A 24,358-nucleotide genomic window follows, 5' to 3' on the forward strand; every position below is an offset into this window, starting at 1 on the left:
TTCTGGCAGGATGGTAGGGTGATGGAAGGATTAGTTCCAACAGGATTGGGAGTGGGTGGTTGAAAGGATCGTATAGCTTTGCAGTCTTCTGGTCTGCATTGTATTGTTAGGCAGTAGATTCAAACAAATGCACACTGGAGAGTTAAAGGCAGATTAATTCACTAGTGTTTGTTCAATATTTCAGAGATCAGATCCATAATCCTTATAGAGGACAGGGTAGAAATGGATTAGTGTGACCTTTCCTGGTTTAGGAAATTAAGTGACAGAGGTGATCAATTCCTCATAAGAACCTTGTTCTGATTACAAGAAGAATGACATAAACAAATTAAGACAACTCTAATGGTAATTCTCTAACTACCCTGGATAAATACAGTTAACTGCTTTCTATTTTATTTGTATGATGACATCTACATTGCTTTTATCTTTATATGAATATCACCAAGCAAAGTTCAGTTAAAGCCTTTTTTATTTTAAGGAATGAAGTGTTTATGTATTGGGGAAGGAGTAAACCATCTGCTGTAAGAGAAGTCACTCAAATTCACTGTCTAAAACAGTGTTTTTCAACCACTGTGCCGCGGCACACTAGTGTGCCGTGACATAGTGTAAGGTGTGCCGTGGGAAAAACACCTGCCTATAGTCAATATAGGCACAGAGTTAATTTTTTTTAACATTTTCTAATGGTGGTGTGCCTCGTGATTTTTTTCATGAAAAAAGTGTGCCTTTGCACAAAAAAGGTTGAAAAACACTGGTCTAAAAGACCTAAAGAATATACCTAAAACTTACCTGGCACCCCTTTATTTTTGTTACAATAGCTATTGGCTAAATATTATTTGTGGTGTCTTAAGTTTCACATTTTTTAGGGTAGCTTTCTCAAAGTTAGGATTTTTTCTGATGTTTTAAATTAGGGTACCAAACCTCGGGCCTCAGTCCACTATCAGGCCTTGAGTCGGAACTGGGTCATGGAAGTGGCAGGCACATGCACATCCCCACTTGCACAAGCACTGGGTCAGCGTATACATACGCACTCCATTTGTGTCAGGGGCGGACGGGCTTGCCCACTGCTCATGTGAATGGAGCTGTGCGCACATGCCCACCATTTTTGTGGACCCATTCCCTCTTCCTCCCCCCCCCAACTGGTCCGCAAAGGCAGAAAGGTTGGGGAACTCTGTTTTAAACAATAATTCTAAACATCACTTCCCTTGGCTATGTGGGGAGGGGGTCATACTGTATAGAATTACTAGTTTAAACTAGTAAGATCCATATTGGGAAAGGCTCTTCTGGTCTTTAATGTTTAATTCACAACTTTTAATGTCAGGCCCAACGGGACCTTCTTTTCCCCCCCAGATTTCCTATATCACAAAGTTTGTGATTATAGTAAGACATTGGGCATGAATGAGAAATAGGACTGAATATTCAATAAACAAGCATGAGAACAACATGCTAAGGCCATTTCAATTCTCTTGTTCGCATATTACAGATGTTGCTCACAATCTCTTTACAGCATCCTTTAGTAAAGCCTGGCTTTGTTCAGAAGCGAATTTAAGCTCAATTCAGAGTGTTGTGCTTGTTTTTTTTTTATTATTAAAACTTGCACAGACACAAATAACATTGTGAGAGGCAGATACAGTAATATGCTGTTCAGTACTGTATCCAGTTACTGGTGCTGTAAAACAGCAATAGGAACAACATTTTGTCTTCTGTCTGCAAATAAGTTCAAATGCTCTGATTCTGATTGTTTGGCTTTGTTTTCTCCCATTTCTCTCATCTTAACAATGTGGACAATTTTATTTGTCTCTTTCTTTTAAATTTGAAAATTTAACTTTTTAAATTTCTGAGCAGACCTCTCACTATTGAACCATTGTATGAGTACATGAGTCCAATTGGTGAATATTTGCTTTGTTTTGTTTTAAAAGGTCCCGTTTACCTACGATCTAACAATGCATATGGTTGCAATTATATGATTAATGACACACTTAATGATATTACAGATAATTTCTGTAGAATTTCGAGACCCTTGATTTTGGCTTATGTTAACAACGAAAGCCTTTAGATCTCAAGACATTAAGAGGAAATACCCATGAAGGAGTTCTGGTAAACAGTTTGAAAAGCACATAAAGATTAAGGGAGGGTTATAGTAGTTGAGAAATCAGGTTTCTCAGCCCAGCTGCTACTTCTGTCTTGCATGCCCTCCCCTTCATCTGTTGTGTACCTAATGAAACATTCATTTCATGGAGCATATAGTCTATCTAGTATTGAATTGTACTTGAACTGAAAAAAGCAAATTGCCTGCAATCCAGGATTTATATTACCACAATACAGGTAGTCCTTGACCTGCATTCATTTCTTTAGCGACTGTTCAAAGTTACAGCAGCACTGGAAAAAGTGACATATGACCAGTCTTCACATGTGATAGTCACAGCATCCCTGAGGTCACATGACCGAAATACAGATGTTTGGCGTGCATTTAAGACAATTGCAGTTTTCTGGGGTCATGTGACCACCATTTTGCAATCTTCCGAGCCAACTTCTGATAAGCAAAATCAACGAGGAAGCTGAATTCTCTTCATGACTTCATGATTCACCTAACAGCAATCATTCTCTTAACAACCATAACAAAAAAGGATCATAAAATTGGGTGCAATTCACTTAACCACCTTACTTAGCAATGGAAGTTTTGGTCCTAATTGTGGTTATAAGTCGAGAACTACTTTTATTCCAGGGGTTCGGAAGTCTTTTCAAAAACTCATTCTGCCTTTTATTTTCATAGGTACCTGAGAAACAACTCAGACATTGGCTGCAGAGGCTCTACATCTACTGATTTGGGGAAACAGAAGATTCCTACCACTCAAGATGAACCTCTACCTGCCTAGGAAGCACTGGAGATTTGGAGAGAATGCACTTATTTAGCAAGAACAGCCAAATATAATTGTTTCTGTTGCTTTGACCTATTCATTTTTCGTTTTTCCTTCCCAATTTCTTCCCACAATTGAGATCCAGTCATCAAGCACCAAATTATTTAATGCCCAATAGTATTTATCATCATTACTAGACTTTTTTTTTAATGTGCTGTGAGAGTTCTGAAAATATTTTTGTTTCTTGGGCTTTTTGCTCCCACCATTTTTTGGGACTTTCTCTTGAATCTCACACACGGAGCATCTGGATGGTTTCATAAATTGGGAGCAGTGCCCTTGTTCATCATGGGGCGAGAACAGGAACTGATCCAGGCTGTGAAAAATGAGGATGTACCTGGTGTGCAGAAATTGGTAGCAAAGATCAAGGTGTCTAAAAGTAGTGAGTATCTCCTTACACCCTAATATGATACATTGCTTTCACTTGGCTCAGTAGTAAATTACTTACAGTTATGTGGCTTTTGGCAGACTGGCTATGGTTATAGAGTGTATAGAGACTAATAGTAAGATATGACTCTCAGGTGAGTCTTAATTTATAAATTATTTCTTGTATGTTGTATGTTATGTATGTTGTATGTTTATTACACTTGTATGCCGCCCTATTCCCGAGGGACTCAGGGCGGCTAACAAACAAGGGGGGGGGGAATACAAACCACAAACAAAGACAAAAACAAATACAAAGACAAACTAAAAACAACGCAACAGTCGCAACAATTCGAGTGGGGCTGGGAACTCATCAGCCCCAGGCCTGCCAGAACAGCCAGGTCTTGATAGCTTTGCGGAAAGCCTGAAGGGTGGTGAGGGTCTGGATCTCCATGGGGAGATCGTTCCAGAGGGCCGGAGCAGTGACAGAGAAGGCCCTCCCCTGAAGGGTCGACAGTCGACATTGGCTAGCAGATGGTATTCGGAGGAGGCCTAATCTGTGGGATCTAATTGGTCGTAGGGAGGTAATTGGCAGGAGGCGGTCTCTCAAATACCCAGGTCCAATACCATGTAGGGCTTTAAAAGTAACGACTAGCATCTTGAAGCGCATCTGGAGCCCAACAGGCAGCCAGTGCAGCTCGCGGAGGATAGGTGTAACATGGGTGTACGAAGGTGCACCCACAATCGCTTGCGCGGCTGCATTCTGGATAAGCTGAAGTCTCCGAATATTCTTCAAGGGCTGCCCCATGTAGAGCGCGTTACAGTAGTCCAGTTCTTCCTAGCACTTAGGTAGAACTTATATCTTCCAGCAAGATATAAGTTCTACCTAAGTAGGCAATCTTTGAGGTCTATCTTCTCTGGAAGTTTCCCCTGTTGGAAAGATTGTCCAGCCCATGCCTGATTTAAAAGTAGAGAACCATAAGAAAGGCTCTTAAGCTGCCCATCATCACATAATAACTGAATAGAAGGGTTAACAGGCATTGAAGTGATGTGACGACATTCTTCCTCACTGCTATAAGTAAGTAAGGCATTTATATGATCACCCTGCTTAACAATCCCAATTATGATAATTAAGCAGAACATGGGATGCCTGAGGTATGGGGGGAAGCCCTAGGAAGCTTAGCAGAGGTCAACCCTAGTAGCACTTTCCCAATGCATACATGGCTTGACTTGGGTCTCTCCCACCTCCTGAGGCATCCTGTGCTCTGCCTTCCACCCTACTGGATCCCTGCAGATCTTAAGCTTGCTTTTTCTATCCTGCTGGGTCCCTGCAGGCCTTAGGCCAATTTTCCAATCCACTGAGTCCCACTACCACCATGGCTCGGTCCATTTTTTTAGGTCTTCTTTGGGAAGTAGGTGCATTGCCACACAGCCTTCCTATGCAGGGGCCATCAGGCACCATCCTGGAATTGAATGCCATTTTGGGAGCAGCCACAATAAATTGTGGTCACTCCAAAATGGCACCTGGTTCCAGGATGGTGGTACTCAGCCTCTGTACTCTGTAGGCAGGCTGAGGGGCAGATTGGCTGGATCTCCTTCCCGAACATGATCTCTGATCTGCCCCTCAGCCTCTCTGTATAATATGGAGACTGCATGGTGCCATCCCGGAAGCAGGCCCTGTTTTGGGTCACAATTCATTGGGGTCGCCTCCAGCAAATGGGGCCTGCATACAGAAAAGGTAAATGACTGGACTGTGACAAGACGGGGAGGAGGGTTTTGGACCCAGCAGGGTGGGAAGCAGGCCCGAGGCCTGTCAGGATTCAGTGGGCCATGAAGCAGAGGAAGCTAGGCAGTGGTTGCTTCAGCTCCTGTATGGTCGGTTGTAAGGGTGATTGGACCCAAATATTGTTCACATGAACACAGTAGATAGAATTTCGGGTAATAGTTATAAGTCCGTTTGTTCAGTGCTGTCATAATTTCAAACAGTCACTAAACAAACAATTCTAAATTGAGGACTCTATGTATTTACCTTGCAGCTTCACAAATGCCATCCTTACCTAGTATGGGAACTAAAACTAAAACTCCTAGGATTCCCAACCAGCAAAGTTGTTAATGTTTACTGGGTGGATACCAACCATTTAATGAATCTCTGGGTGAAAGTCGATCCTGGGAGCTATATCAGTTCTGGAGGAAAAGAATAATGTGTATAGGGAAAAATACTAGTTCTACATAGAAAGAATTAAAGCAGAAAAATCAGTGCCTTCAAAGGAAAAGCTTGCTGACGCATGTCCTACATATTGGGACACTTCATCTCTCCTGGGATAGACGCTAATAAATTTGGATTATACCTTCAATCCCCCATATCTAATTGCTGATAGCTGAGTTAGGCAGTCTTTTTTTTTTTCTGCTAAGGACTGCATTCCCGTGAGATTAATATGGTGGGAGCTGCAATACTTTCTAGTGATGAGAAGGATCACAATCAAACGTGAACGTGGCCTGCGTTTTCTTTCTCTGAGGCATCTTTTTTTTTAAACTCTTTGGGTAATGAGAAAGAGCAAACCTGTTTTGGGAGCTAAATTGTTTGTTTGCAAAGGACTCTTCAAATTAGGCTGAGGATATATGAAACTAGGCCAAGTATTACTGAAACCTGGCTGGGCCCGGAGGGAGGAGTCCCCCTCACTGAGATGTGCCCAGAGGGTTTTCAGGTGCTTCATCAGCCGCAGAGGAGGAGTTCATGGCTTCCATGACAGCCATGGGCTTGACCCAAGTAATTCGGGGCCCGACTCACTCAGCGGGTCACACGCTCGACCTCGTATTCCTCTCGGAGCAGTGGAGTTGTGATCTTGGTTTGAGGGGTAGTGAGATATTGCCCCTGTCATGGTCGGACCACTTCCTACTGAGGCTTGACTGTCGGAGGCCAATCCCCCACTGTAGGGAGGAGGAACCGATTAGGTGGTTCCACCCCAGGCGCCTTATGAACCCTCAGGGCTTTCAGACGGCGCTTGGCGTTGTTCCTGATACTCTCGTCCACAGTCCGGCGGAGACCTTGGTTGCTGCTTGGAACTCAGCAGCGTCGGAGGCTCTCAACCGGATTGCGCCTTTACGGCCGATCCGAGGCAGTGGATCCAGGAAGGCTCCTTGGTTTACTGAGGACCTCCGGGAGATGAAACGCCAAAAGAGATGCCTAGAGCACCGCTGGAGGTCCAGTAAATCCGAGTCAGACCAAGCACTATTAAAATCCTGCATCAGAGCTTACCTCCTGGCAATCCGGACTGCTAAAAACGCATACATTGCCGCTCTGATTGCATCCGCTGAGTCGCACCCTTGTTCAGGATAACCCGCTCCCTTCTGAATGGGAGGGATACGGGCGATCCTTTACGAGGTAGAGCTGAGGAATACGTCCAATTTCTCGCGGATAAAGTTGCTCGGCTTCGGATGGACCTGGACTCCAATTGCGCAGAGCCAGCCGAGGTACCGGGGGAGGGTCTTGAGCGACATCTCTGGATTGATTTTCAACTTGTTACTCCTGAGGAAGTGGACAAGGCCATAGGAGCTGTGAGTGCCTCCACGTGTGCGCTGGACCCGTGCCCCTCCTGGCTGGTTGCAAACAGCAGGGAGGTGACACGGGGCGGGATCCAGGTGATAGTTACCGCCTCCCTTCGGGAGGGTTCTTTCCCCCCGCATTAAAGGCGGCGGTGGTGAGACCCCTCCTGAAGAAGCCATCTTTGGATCCAGCCATTCTAAATAACTATCGTCCAGTCTCCAACCTCCCCTTCGTGGGGAAGGTTGTTGAGAAAGTGGTGGCCTCTCAGCTCCGGCGGTCCTTGGATGAAACCGATTATCTAGACTCCTTTCAGTCTGGATTCAGGCCTGGCTACAGCACGGAAACTGCTTTGGTCGCACTGACCGATGATCTCTGGAGAGCCAGGGACGGGGGTTATGCCTCCGTCCTAGTGCTCCTTGACCTCTCAGTGGCCTTCGATACCATCGACCATGGTATCCTTCTGCGACAGTTGTGTGAGGTGGGGGTGGGAGGCACCGTTCTTCGGTGGTTCTCCTCCTATCTCTCAGACAGGTCGCAGTCAGTGTTGGTTGGAGGGCAGAGATCAATCCCTAGGCCCCTTAAGTGTGGGGTGCCGCAGGGTTCGGTCCTGTCCCCCCTCCTGTTTAACATCTACATGAAGCCGCTGGGTGAGATCATTCGATGGCACGGGATAAAATATCACCAGTATGCGGACGATACATAGTTGTATCTGTCCGCCCCGTGCCAACTCAGTGAAGCGGTTGACGTGATGTGTCAGTGCCTGGAGGCTGTTAGGTTCTGGATGGGGGTAAACAAGCTTGCACTCAATCCGGACAAGACCGAGTGGCTTGTGTGTTTTCCTCCCAATAATTGGCCAGATATTCCATCTCTCAGGCTGGGGGGGTGAAATTGTACGCCCCTCAGACAGGGTTTGGATTTGGGAGTCCTCCTGGACCCACAGCTGACTTTAGAACACCATTTGTCGGCTGTGACCAGGGGGGCCTTTGCCCAGGTTCGCCTGGTGCACCAATTGCATCCCTACCTGAACCGGGAGGCACTCGCAACAGTCACTCATGCCCTTGTGACCTCAAGACTGGACTACTGCAATGCGCTCTACATGGGGCAGCCCCTGAAGAGCATTCGGAGACTTCAGCTTGTCCAGAATGCAGCCACGCGAGCAATTGTGGGTGCACCCCGGTACACCCACGTTACACTTATCCTCCGCGAGCTGCATTGGCTGCCCATTGGTCTCCGGATATGCTTCAAGGTGCTAGTCGTCACTTATAAAGCCCTTCATGGTATTGGACCTGGGTACTTGAGAGACCACCTGCTGCCAATTACCTCCAACAGACCTATTAGATCCCACAGAGTAGGCCTCCTCCGAATCCCATCTACTGGCCAATGCCGATTGGCTACCACCCGGAGGAGGGCCTTCTCTGTGGCTGCTCTGGCGAGCTCCCCGTGGAGATTCGGACCCTCAAAGCCCTTAAAACCTGGCTGTTCCAACAGGCCTGGGGTTGACGAGTTCCCGTCCCCGCTTGAACTGTGTGGTTGTTGATTGTTTTTAAATTCTTTTGTAGTTGCTTGTTTGTTGTTTTTCCCCTTGTCTGTATTCCCTCCCTTTGATTTGTTAGCCGCCCTGAGTCCCTCCGGGAATAGGGCGGCATATAAATGCAATAAAATCAAATCAAATCAAGGGCCTTTTGAGTTGCAAATGGCTGGCCCCTGATATATACAATGAAATCTCATTTTTAAAGAACTAATTTGGTAGGGAGCTTGATTATTCTCAATTGATGCCATGAGTGCAAATTTCACAAATTTACAGCAAGGTTTTGGAGGTGGGAGGATTGTAATGGCCACCCAAGCATCTCAGGAAAGTGTCCTGTGGAAGGAAAGGCTTTCCTTGGTAAGCCTACTTGGTTGGCAGCCCAGCCTTTTAGCCTTGGAAAGAAGAGGGGAAAAGAAGGGCAGGAGGAGAAATGCACACAGCTCAAATGAGGCTACCTTACTCATCTCAGTTCTAAAGGGACTTCCTGTATCTTCTTTCTGGTTGACAGGGATCTGCCACTCCCTTTACTTTTACTTTAAGCATCACCTTCTCAGGCTCCCATTCAGGGCTGACCTGGCTGAGCAGTTGCTACGTGGCTCTCCAGTGATGAAGGGCCTTTCTCACCTATCAGTATATCCAGTCTAGGAACCTCAAATGAGCTGTGTGCCTTGTGAATGTAGTTGGCCATAGAGGCAGCCAGCAGCAGCCTCTTTCTATAAGACAGGATGAAATGCTGACCTTTTTAAAACAACAACAACAAAATCCTTGCCAGGGCCCTTCCCCTGTCTTAGTGGATTCAGAATTGTGTCTTTCTGATCAGCCCTCAGGGATCTCATGTATCTAAAAAAAGTCACTGCACATAATCAAGAGTCAAGTGCCAATCCCAGCTACAGGAATTTGAGGACATGTAGTTTAATATTCAGCGGGCATATTCTTAAGCAGTGCATGGCTTGAAAGATAGGTCTACAAATGGGTCACAATGCCTATTACTGATTATGGGGCTTGTAAGCAATGTTGAAGAAGGGCAAAAGTGATATCTAGCTGTGCATGGAGCAGAAGAGCAATGTGTTACCCCAGCTCAATTAGAAAGGGAAAACAACAATCTCTGGACAAGATGGGCGTCACATAAATTTAATAAACAAACAAACAAACAAACAAATAATACATTTTGCAAACCTTGTACCTTTTCTAAGGAAGGCCTTTTTGACCCTGCTAAGTTGCCATAGGAGCTTTGCCCACAATAGCTCTGGAAAAGTCTCCTTCCCCCCCTCCCCTTCAAACATTTCTTCTTTTTTTGCGTTTGAATGCTGAGCGGTTTAATTGAAATTGTTAAACGACCCATCAAAGCATTGGCCTTTCTCCCTGATGATCAATCACTTTCTCGGCTGGACGCGCTTGTTAACAAAGAGCCAGTTGGCTGGGTTGGGGCGAGCACCATAGCCCCAAAGGAGGAAGGGGAAAATCCAAGCTCAGCCTGACATTCCTGGGGGCAGGAAGGGGGTTGGTGGCTATTATGCCTTGAAAAGGACAATGTCTAGGAGTTGCTCTGCAAAAGAAAAGGAGAACCTAGTTCACCTGCCTCCTAAGAACTGGGGTCTTTCTAAAACACATTACAGTTTTCATTTCTTCTCTGAGAATGTTACCGCACTTGACCTGTTTTTCTCTCCTTCCCATCACTGCTCCTAGCAAAATCCCATCATCCTATAATTCTTACAGAAGACATTGTCAAGTGTTTGCTCAGACATTTGTGGAAAGACTGGGAATTTCTCCTCATTTTGAGAGCCACAGTGATGCTGTCTGGAAATTGTGTTAATTTTGCAACTTCATTGTTGAGGTGGTTCACCTCTGAAAATGCTGGTGAAAGTTGAGGTGTTTGCTAGTCACTGGTGCCTAGTCTTATGTATCTGAAAAGATTCTGTCACATTTAGTTCTTCAACTGGCAAGAAAGAAGTGGCTAGATTATATTTAAAAAGCCTGGCGGGCAACCACCTAAGAGATCTTCTGTAACAGAGTATGTTCTATTTCTTGGTCAAGGACAAAAGTGACATCTGAATGTTCTGCCAGGATAGTGAATCAAATACATAGTAAGCTGCACTATTTTAAATGGTTGTATGCTGACTATGTGTATTTCCAGACTAGAAACAGTAAGAGGATATAATTGAAAATGAGCCTTATGCTAACTCAGAGTTCAGACTATAGACACATTTGTTATTCTCTCTTTCTTTTGAACAAGTGGTACTACCTTCACATTTGTTTAAGCTTGACTAGTTTAAGCAGACCAGATTCATAAGCCACTTTAAATCTATTTCATACATTCCCAAAGGCAAACTTGAGCTTGCCACACACTGTATATTGAATAGAGAGCTACAGCTGAACCCTGATCACTGGAATATTTTTCATAAGAAGCAATGTTTGCCATTATGGATTGACATACCAATACTTTATGTAGTTAGATATGCATTTAGAATATCTTAGAGATATCCTTTATTAGCTAACAGAGAACTAAAGCAGAAAGTACAAAACAGGAGATAATTTTCAAAGAAATTAGAATTTGGGGCTGCAGTTATTATATTGTTTTCTGATATATTCAATTAGTTGTAAAATAGTAGTGTGTTGCATTGATATATTACATTTTCAGGTGGACTTTTGAATCATCTTAACTATTTATATACCGAAAAGTATATAGCATTTCTTTGAATTACCAGCTAAGGGCTAATCCTGCTGAATTGATTGATTATGTGCTATTAACTCAATGTTGATTCTCAGCAAACCATTGACAGATTTTCCCCATGAAGATTTTCCCCATGATTTGTCCCCAGTTTGGCTTTTCAGATGGTGCATTCACCACTGCTATAGTTAACTCTGTCCATCTTGTGGCTGGATGGACTTTTCTTCTGTTTTCTTCTGTTTTATGGACTTCTCAAGAGAATTACCGGTAAGTCTTCACATTAATTAACTTAATTTTTCTGGATTTGATTTTGGATTCTGATAACAATTGCAAGCCTCAGAAGTCTGCTGGATGTATTGTATAGTCTCTTGTTATAGGTTTTCTTATTTCAATACTTACACAAATCCTTTTGTGTTCATTGGCAATCAGAATATGAATCCAGAAAGATCAAAGCAGTGTTCTCCAATTGTAAAGGAAGTTTACTTTGTGGGTCTTTTTAGATTGCTATGTACTGTAGAAAGGGATCAGGAGATACAGTTGGTAACATGTATTGTTTTACATTCCAGAGTTCTCAAATATCTCATTAAATATGTGGCAAGAAAGACTTTTGCTGTCGCAATTTCTGCTCCATTTCTTTTGGTAATATAGAAGGGATTTATATGTATTGTAGCATTTCCAATGCAAGAAAGCAACTGAAATTAAATTATTCTACCTGATGTTTTCAGTGGCCTGTTGTTCAATATACCATGTTTCAAGATTTGTATCCTGTATTGTGCAATAGATTTTAATAACTGTAGAAAAAGGGTAGATCTTCTCAGCCATTCATCATGCAACCAACCAGCACTGATATATGAAGATCATTAAGGAAGCTTAATTCATGTACTTTGATTTTTTTGAGGTCATTTTTTTACTCTTCTAAAGAACTTTTCACTTGTCCATATGAGGATTTATTTTTGGAGAATCTGGATTTTTCACTTAATTTGGAAAGTCTTTGTTTTGATAGGATTATTTTCAGTTGTTGCCTATAAACATAAGGCATAAAAAGACAACATGATTTGGGAGTTAGGGAAGGGGCTAGAGAGAGTGGCAAGGACCAATTATCTGAGTAGGGCACTGAAGCAACCCAATAATTAATGAAAAATAAATACAGTAAAGTGCGATGGCAAATTATCCTGCTGAAATTGGGTAATAATATAACAGTAATGTCAGCTTTGACTTATACACCACTTGTACCTCTTCCTGGTAACTAAGTGTGTGTCTTTTTTTTATAGAATTTTTATTTTATTTTTGTTACATAGACAACATGTACAGACAAGGATAGAAAAAGAAAAACAGAAAAGAAAAACGAAAAGAGAGAGAGAGGGGGAAAAAAACCCATCGTCACATACAGTATGTCATTTGATTACAGGTGTTTTAACATTTATCATTCTTATACATTCATTGTTTCATTTAATAGATTATAATTTAGTATCATTTCTTATTCCCCTACCTGTGGCAATCCATCCCTACTACGTTTCCCCCCCACACACACACCGTATCTCTCTGTTATATATTTAATAGACACAACAATGAAATAATAAAAAAAAAAAAAAACCATCATCACATGCAGCATGTCGTTTGGTTACAAGTGTTTTAATTTGGTTACAAGTGTTTTAATTCTTCCTGGTAACTAAGTGTTGAACCACCCTCTTAGCATTGAGCTTTCAGTACAGAGTCCTCTACATATGAACTTATGATTGCCAGTATGGAAAAGAAAACTGTCCACAACTCCAACTTAGAAAGTCCCGGTAGGTAGGAAAAGATGGGAAAAGGTTAGTTTATGGCACACTGCATATGTACACTTGGCACCACCACCACAAATTATGAGACCCAGTATGCTCCATTTTGGATGCTACCTCGTCCTGTCTTTTCACTAATCTCATGGTATTTAGTTTGAGGTGTTCTTCCTTTGTGTAGTAACTTGAATTACAGTATGTCTAGACTTAATCCTAAATGCTATTTAAATTAGGTAGGAACTGTATTCTGCATGTCTTTTATACTTGGTTGGACCTATGAGCAAAATGGACTTAACAAACAGCCTTTTGGAATGTAACCTGTTTGTAAGAAGGGAACTGTCTGTATTCTAATCACATTTCCAAGAAAGAAAAGAGATAAAAAGATAATAAATCAGGACTGAGGCACCATTACAGAGTGTCTACAGCTTGCCTGCTTCCATTCTGGAATGACCACATGTGTCCACCACTAAATGAGGCCAACAATAGGACCTTGCTCTTTTTTCTGTGTGTTAAGGGTGGCAGAACACTCTCTCCCCCCTGATATATGTTGCAAGGGGCTTTAAATGGCAGCCTTGAACTTAGAGTTGGAAGGAGAGAGTACATGCAGAAAGTTCATTTTTCTAGATATAAGTATCTCTTAAACAGTAGAAAAGAGCCAAGAACTTGCTCAATTACATTGCCCTTGAAAGGAGTTAAGAAATGGACCACATACATCGGGAACAGTTGACTTTGTTAAGACCTGCTTTTATGAAAATAGTCTGCAGAACTTGAGTTGTGTCTACATCACAGGGTAGCTATGAACCCCTCTATTTACACTTGGGATATAAATCTCCTCCACCCCACCATCAAGTTAAAACTTCATCCATTAATGGTCTATCAAAGAGGGCTAATCTTTTCATGGTGAACATTGCACACACCCCTTGAGTGTGATTAGGTTCAGCCATTTCCCCCATCAGCAAACAGATCACATCCGGATGACATGGAGGGAAAAGCATTTCAAAGAAAAATCCTATCAGCATTTGAAACAATAATTCGGGTTACCGAATTGTGACTTATCAACTTTCCACCTCTTTTTCTTCTGCTTGTCCCCTTGGAGGGGTTCTTGTCCGGCAACAGCTGAGATGTGTGCCAGCAAAAACATTCCTTCTTACATTGGGATCTCTGGAATCCAGATTGCTTCTTGTGGGATGTGAGCTTTTCAGCTCTTTCTCTGTAGCAGGGAAAATATAATTAGCTGTTTCCTGTCTGACCAACTTGCCTTTGGATTGATAACAGTGACTATATGACAATTTCTACACTCAACATGTGGATGTTGAAAAGTTATAATAAAAAGTGGAAGAGGGAATGCAAGTTAATTAGAATATTTTTTAAAAAAATTCCTGCTAGCTCTATCCCCATTTTTTTCTTGTGATTTTTTTTCCAGATTTGGATAAGAATCATATATTTCTGCCCTGCCACCTCTCTTTCTTTTTTTCTGCTAATTCATATCACCAACTGCACTTCCTTTGTTAAGCCTCAAATCAAGAGCATGGGGTCCTCAGCAAACTAAGATAAGCCCCGATAAGCCCCTGCACTGACATTGTGTCTGGGAGAGCCACCTTGAAGGATGATGATAGGGCTAATCTAAAGAGTATTGTTTCCTTGCCCTTTTTTCTCATACTTATCAAGCTCCGTTTTCCTTTCACCCAAGAGACAGCCAAGATATGTAATTGCGGTACAAGGGCTACCTTGCCATGCAGTAAGGGAGTGGTGAATGGAATATATGCAAGCAGGAAATATTTGAACAGCACAGAATAGACAGAATCGCTGCCATGATTGAAATAATGTATCTGTCACTTTAAATGCTCAAGTGAGATGTGATTGGATGCTGTTGCTTTAATCAGCCATAAGAGAGAGTAGGAACTACTACTGTTTGTTCCTGGTTGTTCCTGTATGTACTCCGTGCTTGTTATTGGAGTTGAATACTGTATATTGGATGGTGGCTACTCTGTATGTTAATTACCTGTCTACATGGTGAATCATGAGTTGAGCATCTGTAAACCAACGTGTTGTATCATAGACTGTGTATATAATTCAAGACTACTTATCGCTTGTTTTGGAGAATGTTTATCCTACTTTATTTTTGTCAACACAAGTAAAGTTATCCTTGTTTTAACTTTGGCGGCTGTGATTGATAGTGTGACTATTCAGCGGCACATTCCTTGCTACCTTCTGCTACTCAACTCTAGTCTCCAAAAGGAGATATACTTAACATTGGTTATGGGCCCAGAGTGCCATTAGTAGCGATAGGGGAGCTGGAGTCGCTGCACACCACCATATCCAGATAGCTGTTCGTGATAACACCTATCCCTATGAAGACGGCGCACGAACAAGCAACGAATTTGTCATTGGTCACCCGGTTGGATGGCACAAACTATGTTTCCTGGTCCATGAAGTGCAGTCTGCTCTTGCGTAGAGAAGGGCTATGGGATGTTGTGTGGAACCCACCAGATGTATCTGCCTGGCATCCACAGGATGATGATGACGCCAAAAAGATAGTGGAGTTTCACCGTGCCAATGAACGAGCGATGTGTATCATTGGATTAACATTAGCTGACCAATAACTGGTTCATATTCATGGTGAAGATTCAGCTACGAGGTGTTGGGGTACTTTAAAGAGGATTTATGTACGTGACATATTCATATTACACGTAAACTGTTCAGAACACGGCTCCAGAAAGGTGGAGATATATTAGCTCATTTGAACTTTATGAAAGCAATTTTCCAGGAGTTACATGAAAAGGAGTTGATTTTTTCTGAGCTACACCAGGTCTACATTATTCTTTCTTCGTTGGATGAAAGCTATGATGTGTTTGTATCTTCTCTTGAAGTTCTAAACCGACAGGACCTAACATTAACTGATGTGACTTCGTGACTGTTGGAAGAGTCAAGAAGAAGGGTGGAAAGAGAACAAATGAGAGAGAAACAACCTGAGAACAGGTTTAGCTCCATCTGTATATACTGTTAAAAAATGTTTGCTTGTGGTGCTAGGAGGCATATAGCCAGGTTCTGTAGAAAGGCAAAATCACAGACCAGAGAAACTAGGAAGAATACTAACCTTCATTTGGCTAAGTCGGGAAATGCACCAGTAATCCACGATTTGTGGATAATTGATAGTGGAGCGTCACTGTGCATCACTAGAAATAGACAAAATTTCATCAAAATGTCCACCAGCGGACAACATGTGTCTTTGGCGAACGGATGAAAGCAAAAGGCATCCTACTTCACACTGTGCATGTGTAAAGGAACAGTTACATATGTTATATGTGCCAAGACTTAAGTTTAATTTACTTTCCGTAAGAGCTTTAGTCAATATTGGCTACACAATAACATTTAGGGGAGTTACATGTATTATAGAGAAAGCAGGTACAAAGGTTACTGCTAATTTGAGAAATGGTTTGTATGCAATGCCTGATGCATGTGTACTTAATTCGGTGTATACAAATGTTAAACCGCATGATGAATGTGTAAATTTGTTACATAGGCGTCTGGGGCATATTAATTTTAAAGCATTACAGCAAACTGCTAAATTAGCAGAAGGAGTCAAATTAAAGCCATGTAATAAATATTTAAACTGTAATGTTTGCAATAAGGAAAAAAAGTAAGGCTACTCCTGCAAACAGGCTAAATGGTTTTAAAACTAAGAAACCTTTAGAGGCTGTGTTTGCCGATTTAATTGGTCCTATGAAACAAAGTATCAGAGGTGCTCGTTATGTATTAAGCATTATGGACCACTATTCTAGATATGGTTTCTGCTATTACTAAAGGACAAAACAGAAACGTTCCAGCAATTTTATAACTGGATAAAATTTGCTGAGAGGAAAACAAAACTTAAAGCAGTTACCATTGTAACTGATAATGGAATTGAATTTATAAACCAGAGTTTTCAAACTATGGTTAAGCAAACTGGAATTGAGCATAAACATGCCGCTCCTTATAGGCCATAACATAATGCGTTTGTGGAACGGAGAGGACAGTCATCACAGGTAATGGTACGGACAATGTTGTCAGATTCAGGTTCGCCATCATTGTTCTATATCTTGAAATAATAATGTTGTTATTATACTGTAATTGTTATTGGATTGGAATCAGTGGTGGGCTCCTACTGGTTCGGCCAAACCAGTAGTAGCTTGGCGGCCTGGGTCCCTGGAACCGGCAGCGACCCAGGCCTGCCATGTCCCCAAACTGGTTCTCCCGGCAGCGCCTATGGCAGCGCCATCTTATTTTTTGCTTCTGCGCATGTGCAGAGAAATTGTAATTATATTGCGCATGCACGCGCAGCATGCATCAAGCATGCACACGTGCACAGCACATCCCTGCGCGAACTGGCAGTAGTCTCTGCCGGAACCCACCCTTGATTGGAATTGTTGTTGCTTAGAACCAAATGAAATGTGTTGATGGGCATAATACGTGTCTCTGGGATCTGATCTATCATTTTCTTCAAAACGTTGAAAGCAGTGTTTTCTGATAGGACAGGAGCTCTTTCTCTTTCATCTGTGTATGCAACATTACAACACACATACAAAGAAGGATAGAGTTTGTGTTATGTCTATGTAGCTGGGTTGAAGGACCATACCCTCCAAAAATGAGCCATGGTAGCACAGTGGTTAGAGTGCAGTACTGCAGGCTACTTCTGCGGACTGCCTGCAATTTGGCAGTTCAAAAACCTCACCAGGCTCAAGATTGACTCAGCCTTCCATCCTTCCGAGGTGGGTAAAATGAGACCCAAATTGTTGGGGATAATATGCTGACTCTGTACACGGCTTAGAGAAGGCTGTAAAGCATTGTAAAGCAGTATATGGCTATTGCTATTTTCCAGGTTACCAAATGTCGATGTATAACAGAACAAATCCCTCTGATTTGGATTTGTGAAAGTGCTTAAATCTACACCATCTCTCAAGGAGAATGTTCACAGTGTCAGAACATTCCATAGAATCAGAACACTGATTGATAACCCCTCCTGGAGTTTTCCCAATTTTAGCTAGAGAGACCAGGGGTTGAACATGAATGAGACTCTGCACGCTACCAGAGCTGCAGCCTCTTCATGACAAGAAAGAAATTCATAAGGCTGAAGGGAGGTAAACTAGCAATATTTTTTTTATTATTCAAGCGTTTCTTGAAAAGAGAAGGGAGGTAAGGATCTTTCTTTTCATTTGGTTCTTTTTGTTATGTGGAATTGCATCTCCCGTTGACCCAGTGCTTCCCGCAGAAGAATAGCTTCATCTGGAAAGGATTCTCTGGAATGTTTGCTGCAGTGCAGATGAGTTTCTAATCAGACCTCGAAAGGAACTGAATCTGCCAAGTTACTTTATATGTTCATATTCTTGCAGTGCTTGTGTTTTGAAAGACGCACAGCATGGCTTGGCAGGGGACCAGGCCCAGAGCGGGCTGGTAGTAGTACATGGTGCTTCAGAAGTATGAAAGTGCAACAATTTTCCTACTGCCTACTTTCACTTCCAAACCTGAGAAAGGAGATAGGGAGGGGGAAATACTCCTCCCCCCCCCAACAATAACATACAGTAGTGGCCAAAATTGTGGAAACCTTTTGGGGAAAGTGTACAGTATCTTTGAGGTTTGATGGCTAATAACGCCACTTTTTGGGGGGGGGGATTAGTACCATAAAATTATATATCAATGGAAAGATATTTTAATCAAGAATGAAATGCAATAACCTTTATGAAGGATTTGCTATTAGAATAGCAGTTATAAAGAAGACAAGTTAAAAAAAAGGAGAAAAATGAGATAACATTTTTTCTGACAAAAATTATCACCATAGAAAAAAACTAGATTTACAAAAATTATCACCATGTCAGTTAATACTTAGTTGAGTAACTTTTAGCATGAATTACGGCTTTACAATATCTTCCCATGCAGTGAACTAAGTCTTTTAGTTCTGCAGCTGTTATAATGTGAAACCAAGATTGAACTATTGTTTCTATTAACTGGGTTTTATTGCTGGCTATATTTGGCTATAACTTTTCAGATAATTGAACAAACTTTGTTGCATTACATTACATTATTGATTACATTATCTTTCCATTCATATATACTTTTATGGTACTACTCCCCAAAATAGAGGTGTTATTAGCCATCAAACCTCAAAAATACACTTTTCCCAAAAGGTTTCCACAATTTTGGCCGCTATTATATAGGCTGAAACCCCCCACTCCCCCCCACAAAAAAATTGAATTCAGATTTTAGCTTGGAGACAGCCTCTGGGGCTGGGGTAGAGCTTACACTCCACCTGCATTAGTAAACCTTCCAGTGGTTTATAAGGAAATGCCTCTTAGCTACTGCTCTAGTTTAACAGTTTGATCTTCTGGCAATAGTGCAGATGATATCATCCCAATCAAGACCTTAAAAGGCGGGCAAGCGCCTGTGCAACTCAGTGGTTGAGCCAGGGATGTTACATGTGCGTGCACCAGCAGCCACAGATAAGGAAAGAGCTGCATACTGGCATCATTTGTCATGAGATACCCCTACCTTCCCCCCCCCCTTTTATAGGCCACCATGGATGGCCTCAGAATATGTAAAAAGAATGTGGTGTATGAACCTGCTATACATGTCTTTGTCTTCCTAAAATTCAGGTTTTATGTCTTTGCATTACAAAAGTATCATGTATTTTTCAGTGAAGAAGGATCAGGCTTGTCCTTCTACTACAACACCAAGATAAATAAATAAAGTCATAGTTAAGATGTCCTGTTGGTTCTGAGTTAGCTGCTGTTGTTGAATGAGGACTAAAGCTTATGTTGACTGATGGCTCCAACTCCACTGGTTCTGACGGTGGGCAACTTTGGGGATTTTGCATAGCTGCCCTTTTGTTGTTGTTGTTTGTTTACTCCTTTACAGAAGTAATTGTCTGTTTCTGAGCTTGGCAGTTTGCTAGAAAAATAACACCATAAAATTCAGAAGGAGCTGCCTTTGTTATGTACATAAAGCCATAGCAAAGTGAGTTTGGCCTCAAATTCCAGTGAGGTCCACATGGAATATAACTGAGACATACCTGGCCAGAACATTAAGGCAAAAGCTGGAGTAGAACTAGACAAGGTGGACATGCCTCATTTTTCGGCTGATTGACTGGATATCCCATTTGTTTTCTGGTGGAAAGGATATAGAGGAGACATAAGCCAAGCCCTGAGATGGATGCTGCATAATCATCCGGGCAAGCCCATCCATTCCCATTTCAAAATTGCCATCCTGTTGGACCCTTGGTCTTCATTCCGACTCTTGGTCTTCCTTCTGCGCATGCACAGAACCTTGCTCTGGCATTCTAACAGAAACCATACAGAAAAGCAGCAGAGCAGATTGTAGATTGGCTTTTGAAGAAACTAGTCCAGAGGTTCTCAGCACTTGTGAATAAACGGGAAGACATTTCCCCCCCCCAGAAAGAGCCTGTATGATTTGTTGGGGCTACATTTTCTCCTGTAAAGCTAAGATTACCCTGTACCTAAGTGAATCACTAGCCAGAGCTAATGTCTCTTCAGTGACAATTGTTTCTGTTCCTCCAACCTTACCAACAGATTGTTCTAGTATGTTGTAATAACAAAATCATTGAGATATTGGAGAGGTTTCTGAGTGTGCTCTATTGCTCTTTCATATACAGTGGAAAAAATTATATGCATAAACACAGTGGCTTAGCATTCATCAGATTCAATATTTTAACATTCATTCCAGTGACTTTTAAGCCGGATACTTACATAATTTTTTATGAGGCTGGTGAAAAAAAATGATCCCTCTTTTGATGCATCTTACTCTTTGGAACCAAATATGCTATGGGTGAATGTTTCAGAAAGACCAGTGAATTATAATTCTGAAAAGCCCATTTGGAGAACAGCTGAAAGAAGGCATTTCATTAGTCAACAGAGTGGATGACAGCAAACCCCTTTAAGGCAATGACAAAAACAGTTTAGCTGATGAAATGTTGAACTTGTAATGAGAGAAGAAAATTCCATTTTTGTGCAACTGGTAAAGAAATGGGAACATCTAAATATGCATGTCAAAAATCTAATTATTATTATTCACCTTCCTCCCCTCATTATTAGATATTCACTCCCCCCCCCCCCGGCCACTCTCCAGAATCAAATGTGTAACTTTAGCCAATGTCTGTAAAGCCAAACTAACCCAATCTGGCACCTCCAGCTGTGCAGGTTGCAATTCCCATCAGTGCCAGCAAGCACCAGTTGCCCAACACATCTGGAGAGCTTGAAGCTAGAGAAAATTGGTGCAAACTGAATGCAGAAGCTCTATACTCACAGAGATAGCAATAGTCGCAATAGCAATAGCAGTTAGACTTATATACCTCTTCATAGGGCTTTCAGCCCTCTCTAAGTGGTTTACAGAGTCAGCATATTGCCCCCAACAAATTATTTTACCCACCTCGGAAGAATGGAAGGCTGAGTCAACCCTGGGCCGGTAAGATTTGAACAGCCGAACTGCAGTCAGCTGAAGTAGCCTGCAGTGCTGCATTTAACCACTGCGCCACCTCGGCTCTGTATAGATAGAGGAGGCTGGGTGGTAGATTGACTGGACAGATGGCCAATTGCAAGGACAGTGGAAGGATAAGCATTGTTCTACAAGTACTCTGTCCAGAGGTCATGCTAAAGGAGAGAGAGACAGCCCATCAATTTATGCCTTCTTCCATTCAAAAAAGAAGGGTAGGATGGAATTGATCTGTTCATGCGAATGGCCCCAGAAATCTAGTGGTCGAACAAGAAGTTCAGAAACAGAACTGGAGCCATTTTCAAATTAACATCTTTGCAGTTCAATCTTCCATGTTGATTTTCTGGATGAATAGTTGTGAATATTTTATTTTATTTATTTCTTCACTGTTGTAGATACTAGACATTTATTGCTTTTGAAGTAAAAAATATTCAGTTGATTCTTTCTCTCCCTCTTCCCCCTTAAGCTTTGAAGTAAGAAGAAACATAAGGCAGCTTCACTACTCTGGGCTCCTTTGGGGGTGGGAATAAATATGTAAATAAAGAAATAAATAATGCAACAAAACTAATAAAGTTGCATTCCTGTTGGAAATGGTATGTATCTTGTGTGCATGTCTTGTACAATATAGGGAGCAGATAGGAAGCAGTAAATATTTGGTAATGGGTTCTACAGAAGGGACACTTCTGTCATCATTAGGCAATAATTATATTTATGGCGCAGGTGCCATTTCTGTTTAAATGTAGTGTTTGTGTTACCAAGAGTGAAGCTAATTCTACGAGTAGTAAAAGAAAAAGATGCTCAAACTGATTCACTCTTTGAACTGCACAAACACACTATTGCCAGGTTTATTGTCAATGATCTTGTCAATCTAAATATCCATGTTAATTTTATTTATATACTTATAAAATCTTTAAAAAAACATCCAGAAAAAACATATACAGTAACTTCCTGCACTGTATCAACTGTCAAATGCATTATGGGATGTACAATTCTACTTTGTAAAAATTAAAATAAACATGGACCTTTCTAGATATATAATTGATAAGGGCATAACAGAAAAGGTTTCATTGTTTTTACACAGTGATCAGGCTTCCATAAATGATGGATTAAATTATATACAAATAGAATGGAGCCCAAAAGCACACTATGGAGTTGGGAATCTTTAAATAATAAACTGTTTAACTGATCTAACTGGAGGAATGTAAGATAAAACGGATTTGAAATACACAATATGTGCCTTGGTTCATGCAACTCTAATATTGAGATAAATGTAGGAAATTAAAATTATACAGATATTCTGAAGACATTCAGAAGCAGCACAGTGGTAAAACAAAGGAACATGCCATTACAAGGCTAAATAATTGAAACATCACGAAGTAAATAATAAGTAGAGTGTAATTTATGGGGGAAATGCAATTATTTCCTGGCATATGAATTATTACTTTAATCTAGCACTTGAAGTACATTTCCTATCCAAAATCTGAGATCTCTGAACCATTACTATAATTTACAGCAAAGAGTTCATACTATTGTTAGCCAATCTGAACTTTCCATCAGCCTAGATCATACTTACATTCTTATATGCTGGTTGGGAATTTTAGGAGCCGCAGTCCTAACTGCAAGGTGCTAGAAAAGAAAATGTAAAAATCAGGAATGGAGTGCATGGTGCTAGAAGACTGGTCTCAGTGTCAGGTAAAGGGAGGAGATGGATGGAAAAAGAAAAAAAAACTTCCTTGTTGTTAAAGTCATAAAATCTGCAAATACTCAGAATCTTGGGAATGTAGGAGGGGATAAGTATTGTTGGAACTAGCCCACAGAGGAAAGAATTTTAATAGTATTTAATAAAGATGTTGGCTGATACCATCTTAAAAGTTTCTTAAATTGTAGAAAAACAAAGGTAATGATGCATCACTTTGGCTCATTTCTTATATCGCATTGGTCATATCATGTTCCGCTTCATCAAGTGGTTGATGGTTTCATTTGAACTACTGCCACTACCTCAATTCAGCGGGTCACACACTTGACCTCGTATTTCTCTCGGAGCAGTGGAAACGTGATCTAGATTTGAGGGGCATTAAGATCTTGTCCTTGTCATGGTCTGATCACTTCCTACTGAGGCTTGACTTTTGGAAACCAATCCCCCACTGTAGGGAGGAGGAACCGATCAGGTGGTTCCACCCCAGGCGCCTGATGGACCCTACGGGATTTCAGACGGCGCTTGGAGAAATACCTGACACTCTTGTCCACAGTCCGGTTGAGTCCTTAGTTGCTGCTTGGAATATAGTGGCGGCGGGGGCGGCTCTAAACCGGATTGCGCCTTTGCGGCCTCTCCGAGGTAGCGGATCCAGGAGGGCTCCTTGGTTTACTGAGGAACTCCGGGAGATGAAGCGCCAAAAGAGACGCCTAGAGCGCCGCTGGAGGGCCAGTAACTCTGAATCAGACCGAGCACTGATGAGAGCCTATATCAGGACCTATCTCGTGGCAATACGGGTGGCGAAATGTGCGCATTTTGCCACTCTTATTGCATCCCCTGAATCGCGCCCAGCCGCCTTGTTTAGAATAGCCCGCTCCCTATTGAAAGGGAGGGATGCGGATGACCCTTTACAGGGTAGAGCTGAGGAATTTGTTCAGTTTCTAACGGATAAAGTTGCTTGGATTCGGACAGATCTGGACTCCAATTGCACAGTACCAGCCAAGGTACCGGGGGAAGGTCTTGAGCGGATTTTATGGAGCGAGTTTCAACTTGTTGTTCCTGAGGAAGTGGACAAGGCCATGGGAGCGGTGAGTGCCTCCACCTGTATACTGGACCCATGCCCTCCTGGCTGGTCTCGACCAGCAGGGAGGTGACACGTGGCTGGGTCCAGACGATAGTTAACACCTCTCTCCGGGAGAGATCCTTCCCGCTCCTCCTAAAGGATGCGGTGGTGAGACCCCTCCTGAAGAAACTTTCTCTGGATCCAGCCATTTTGAGTAACTATCGTCCAGTCTCCAACCTCCCCTTTGTAGGGAAGGTTGTTGAGAAAGTGGTGGCCTTTCAACTTCGGCGGTCCTTGGATGAAACTGATTATCTGGATTCCTTTCAGTCTAGTTTCA

The 24,358-nt window shown here is 42.0% G+C and overlaps 1 protein-coding gene across 4 annotated transcripts in view; it reads left to right on the forward strand.

Annotated features, from left to right (window-relative positions):
* CASKIN2 (CASK interacting protein 2) overlaps positions 1–24,358 on the forward strand; it is a 162,456-nt gene that overhangs the window by 18,755 nt on the left and 119,343 nt on the right. For all 4 annotated transcript variants that reach the window (XM_087709945.1, XM_087709946.1, XM_087709947.1 and 1 more), the window contains exon 2: positions 2,768–3,291. In XM_087709945.1, the coding sequence (XP_087566071.1) occupies positions 3,198–3,291 (94 nt within the window). In that variant the 5' untranslated portion in view covers positions 2,768–3,197. The remainder of the gene's footprint in view (positions 1–2,767; positions 3,292–24,358) is intronic.

This window comes from Thamnophis sirtalis, unplaced genomic scaffold (genome assembly GCF_051295495.1).
Source record: "Thamnophis sirtalis isolate CommonGarterSnake01/CBP01778 unplaced genomic scaffold, rThaSir2_p1.2 scaffold_3, whole genome shotgun sequence".
NCBI classification, from domain to species: Eukaryota; Metazoa; Chordata; class Lepidosauria; order Squamata; family Natricidae; genus Thamnophis; species Thamnophis sirtalis.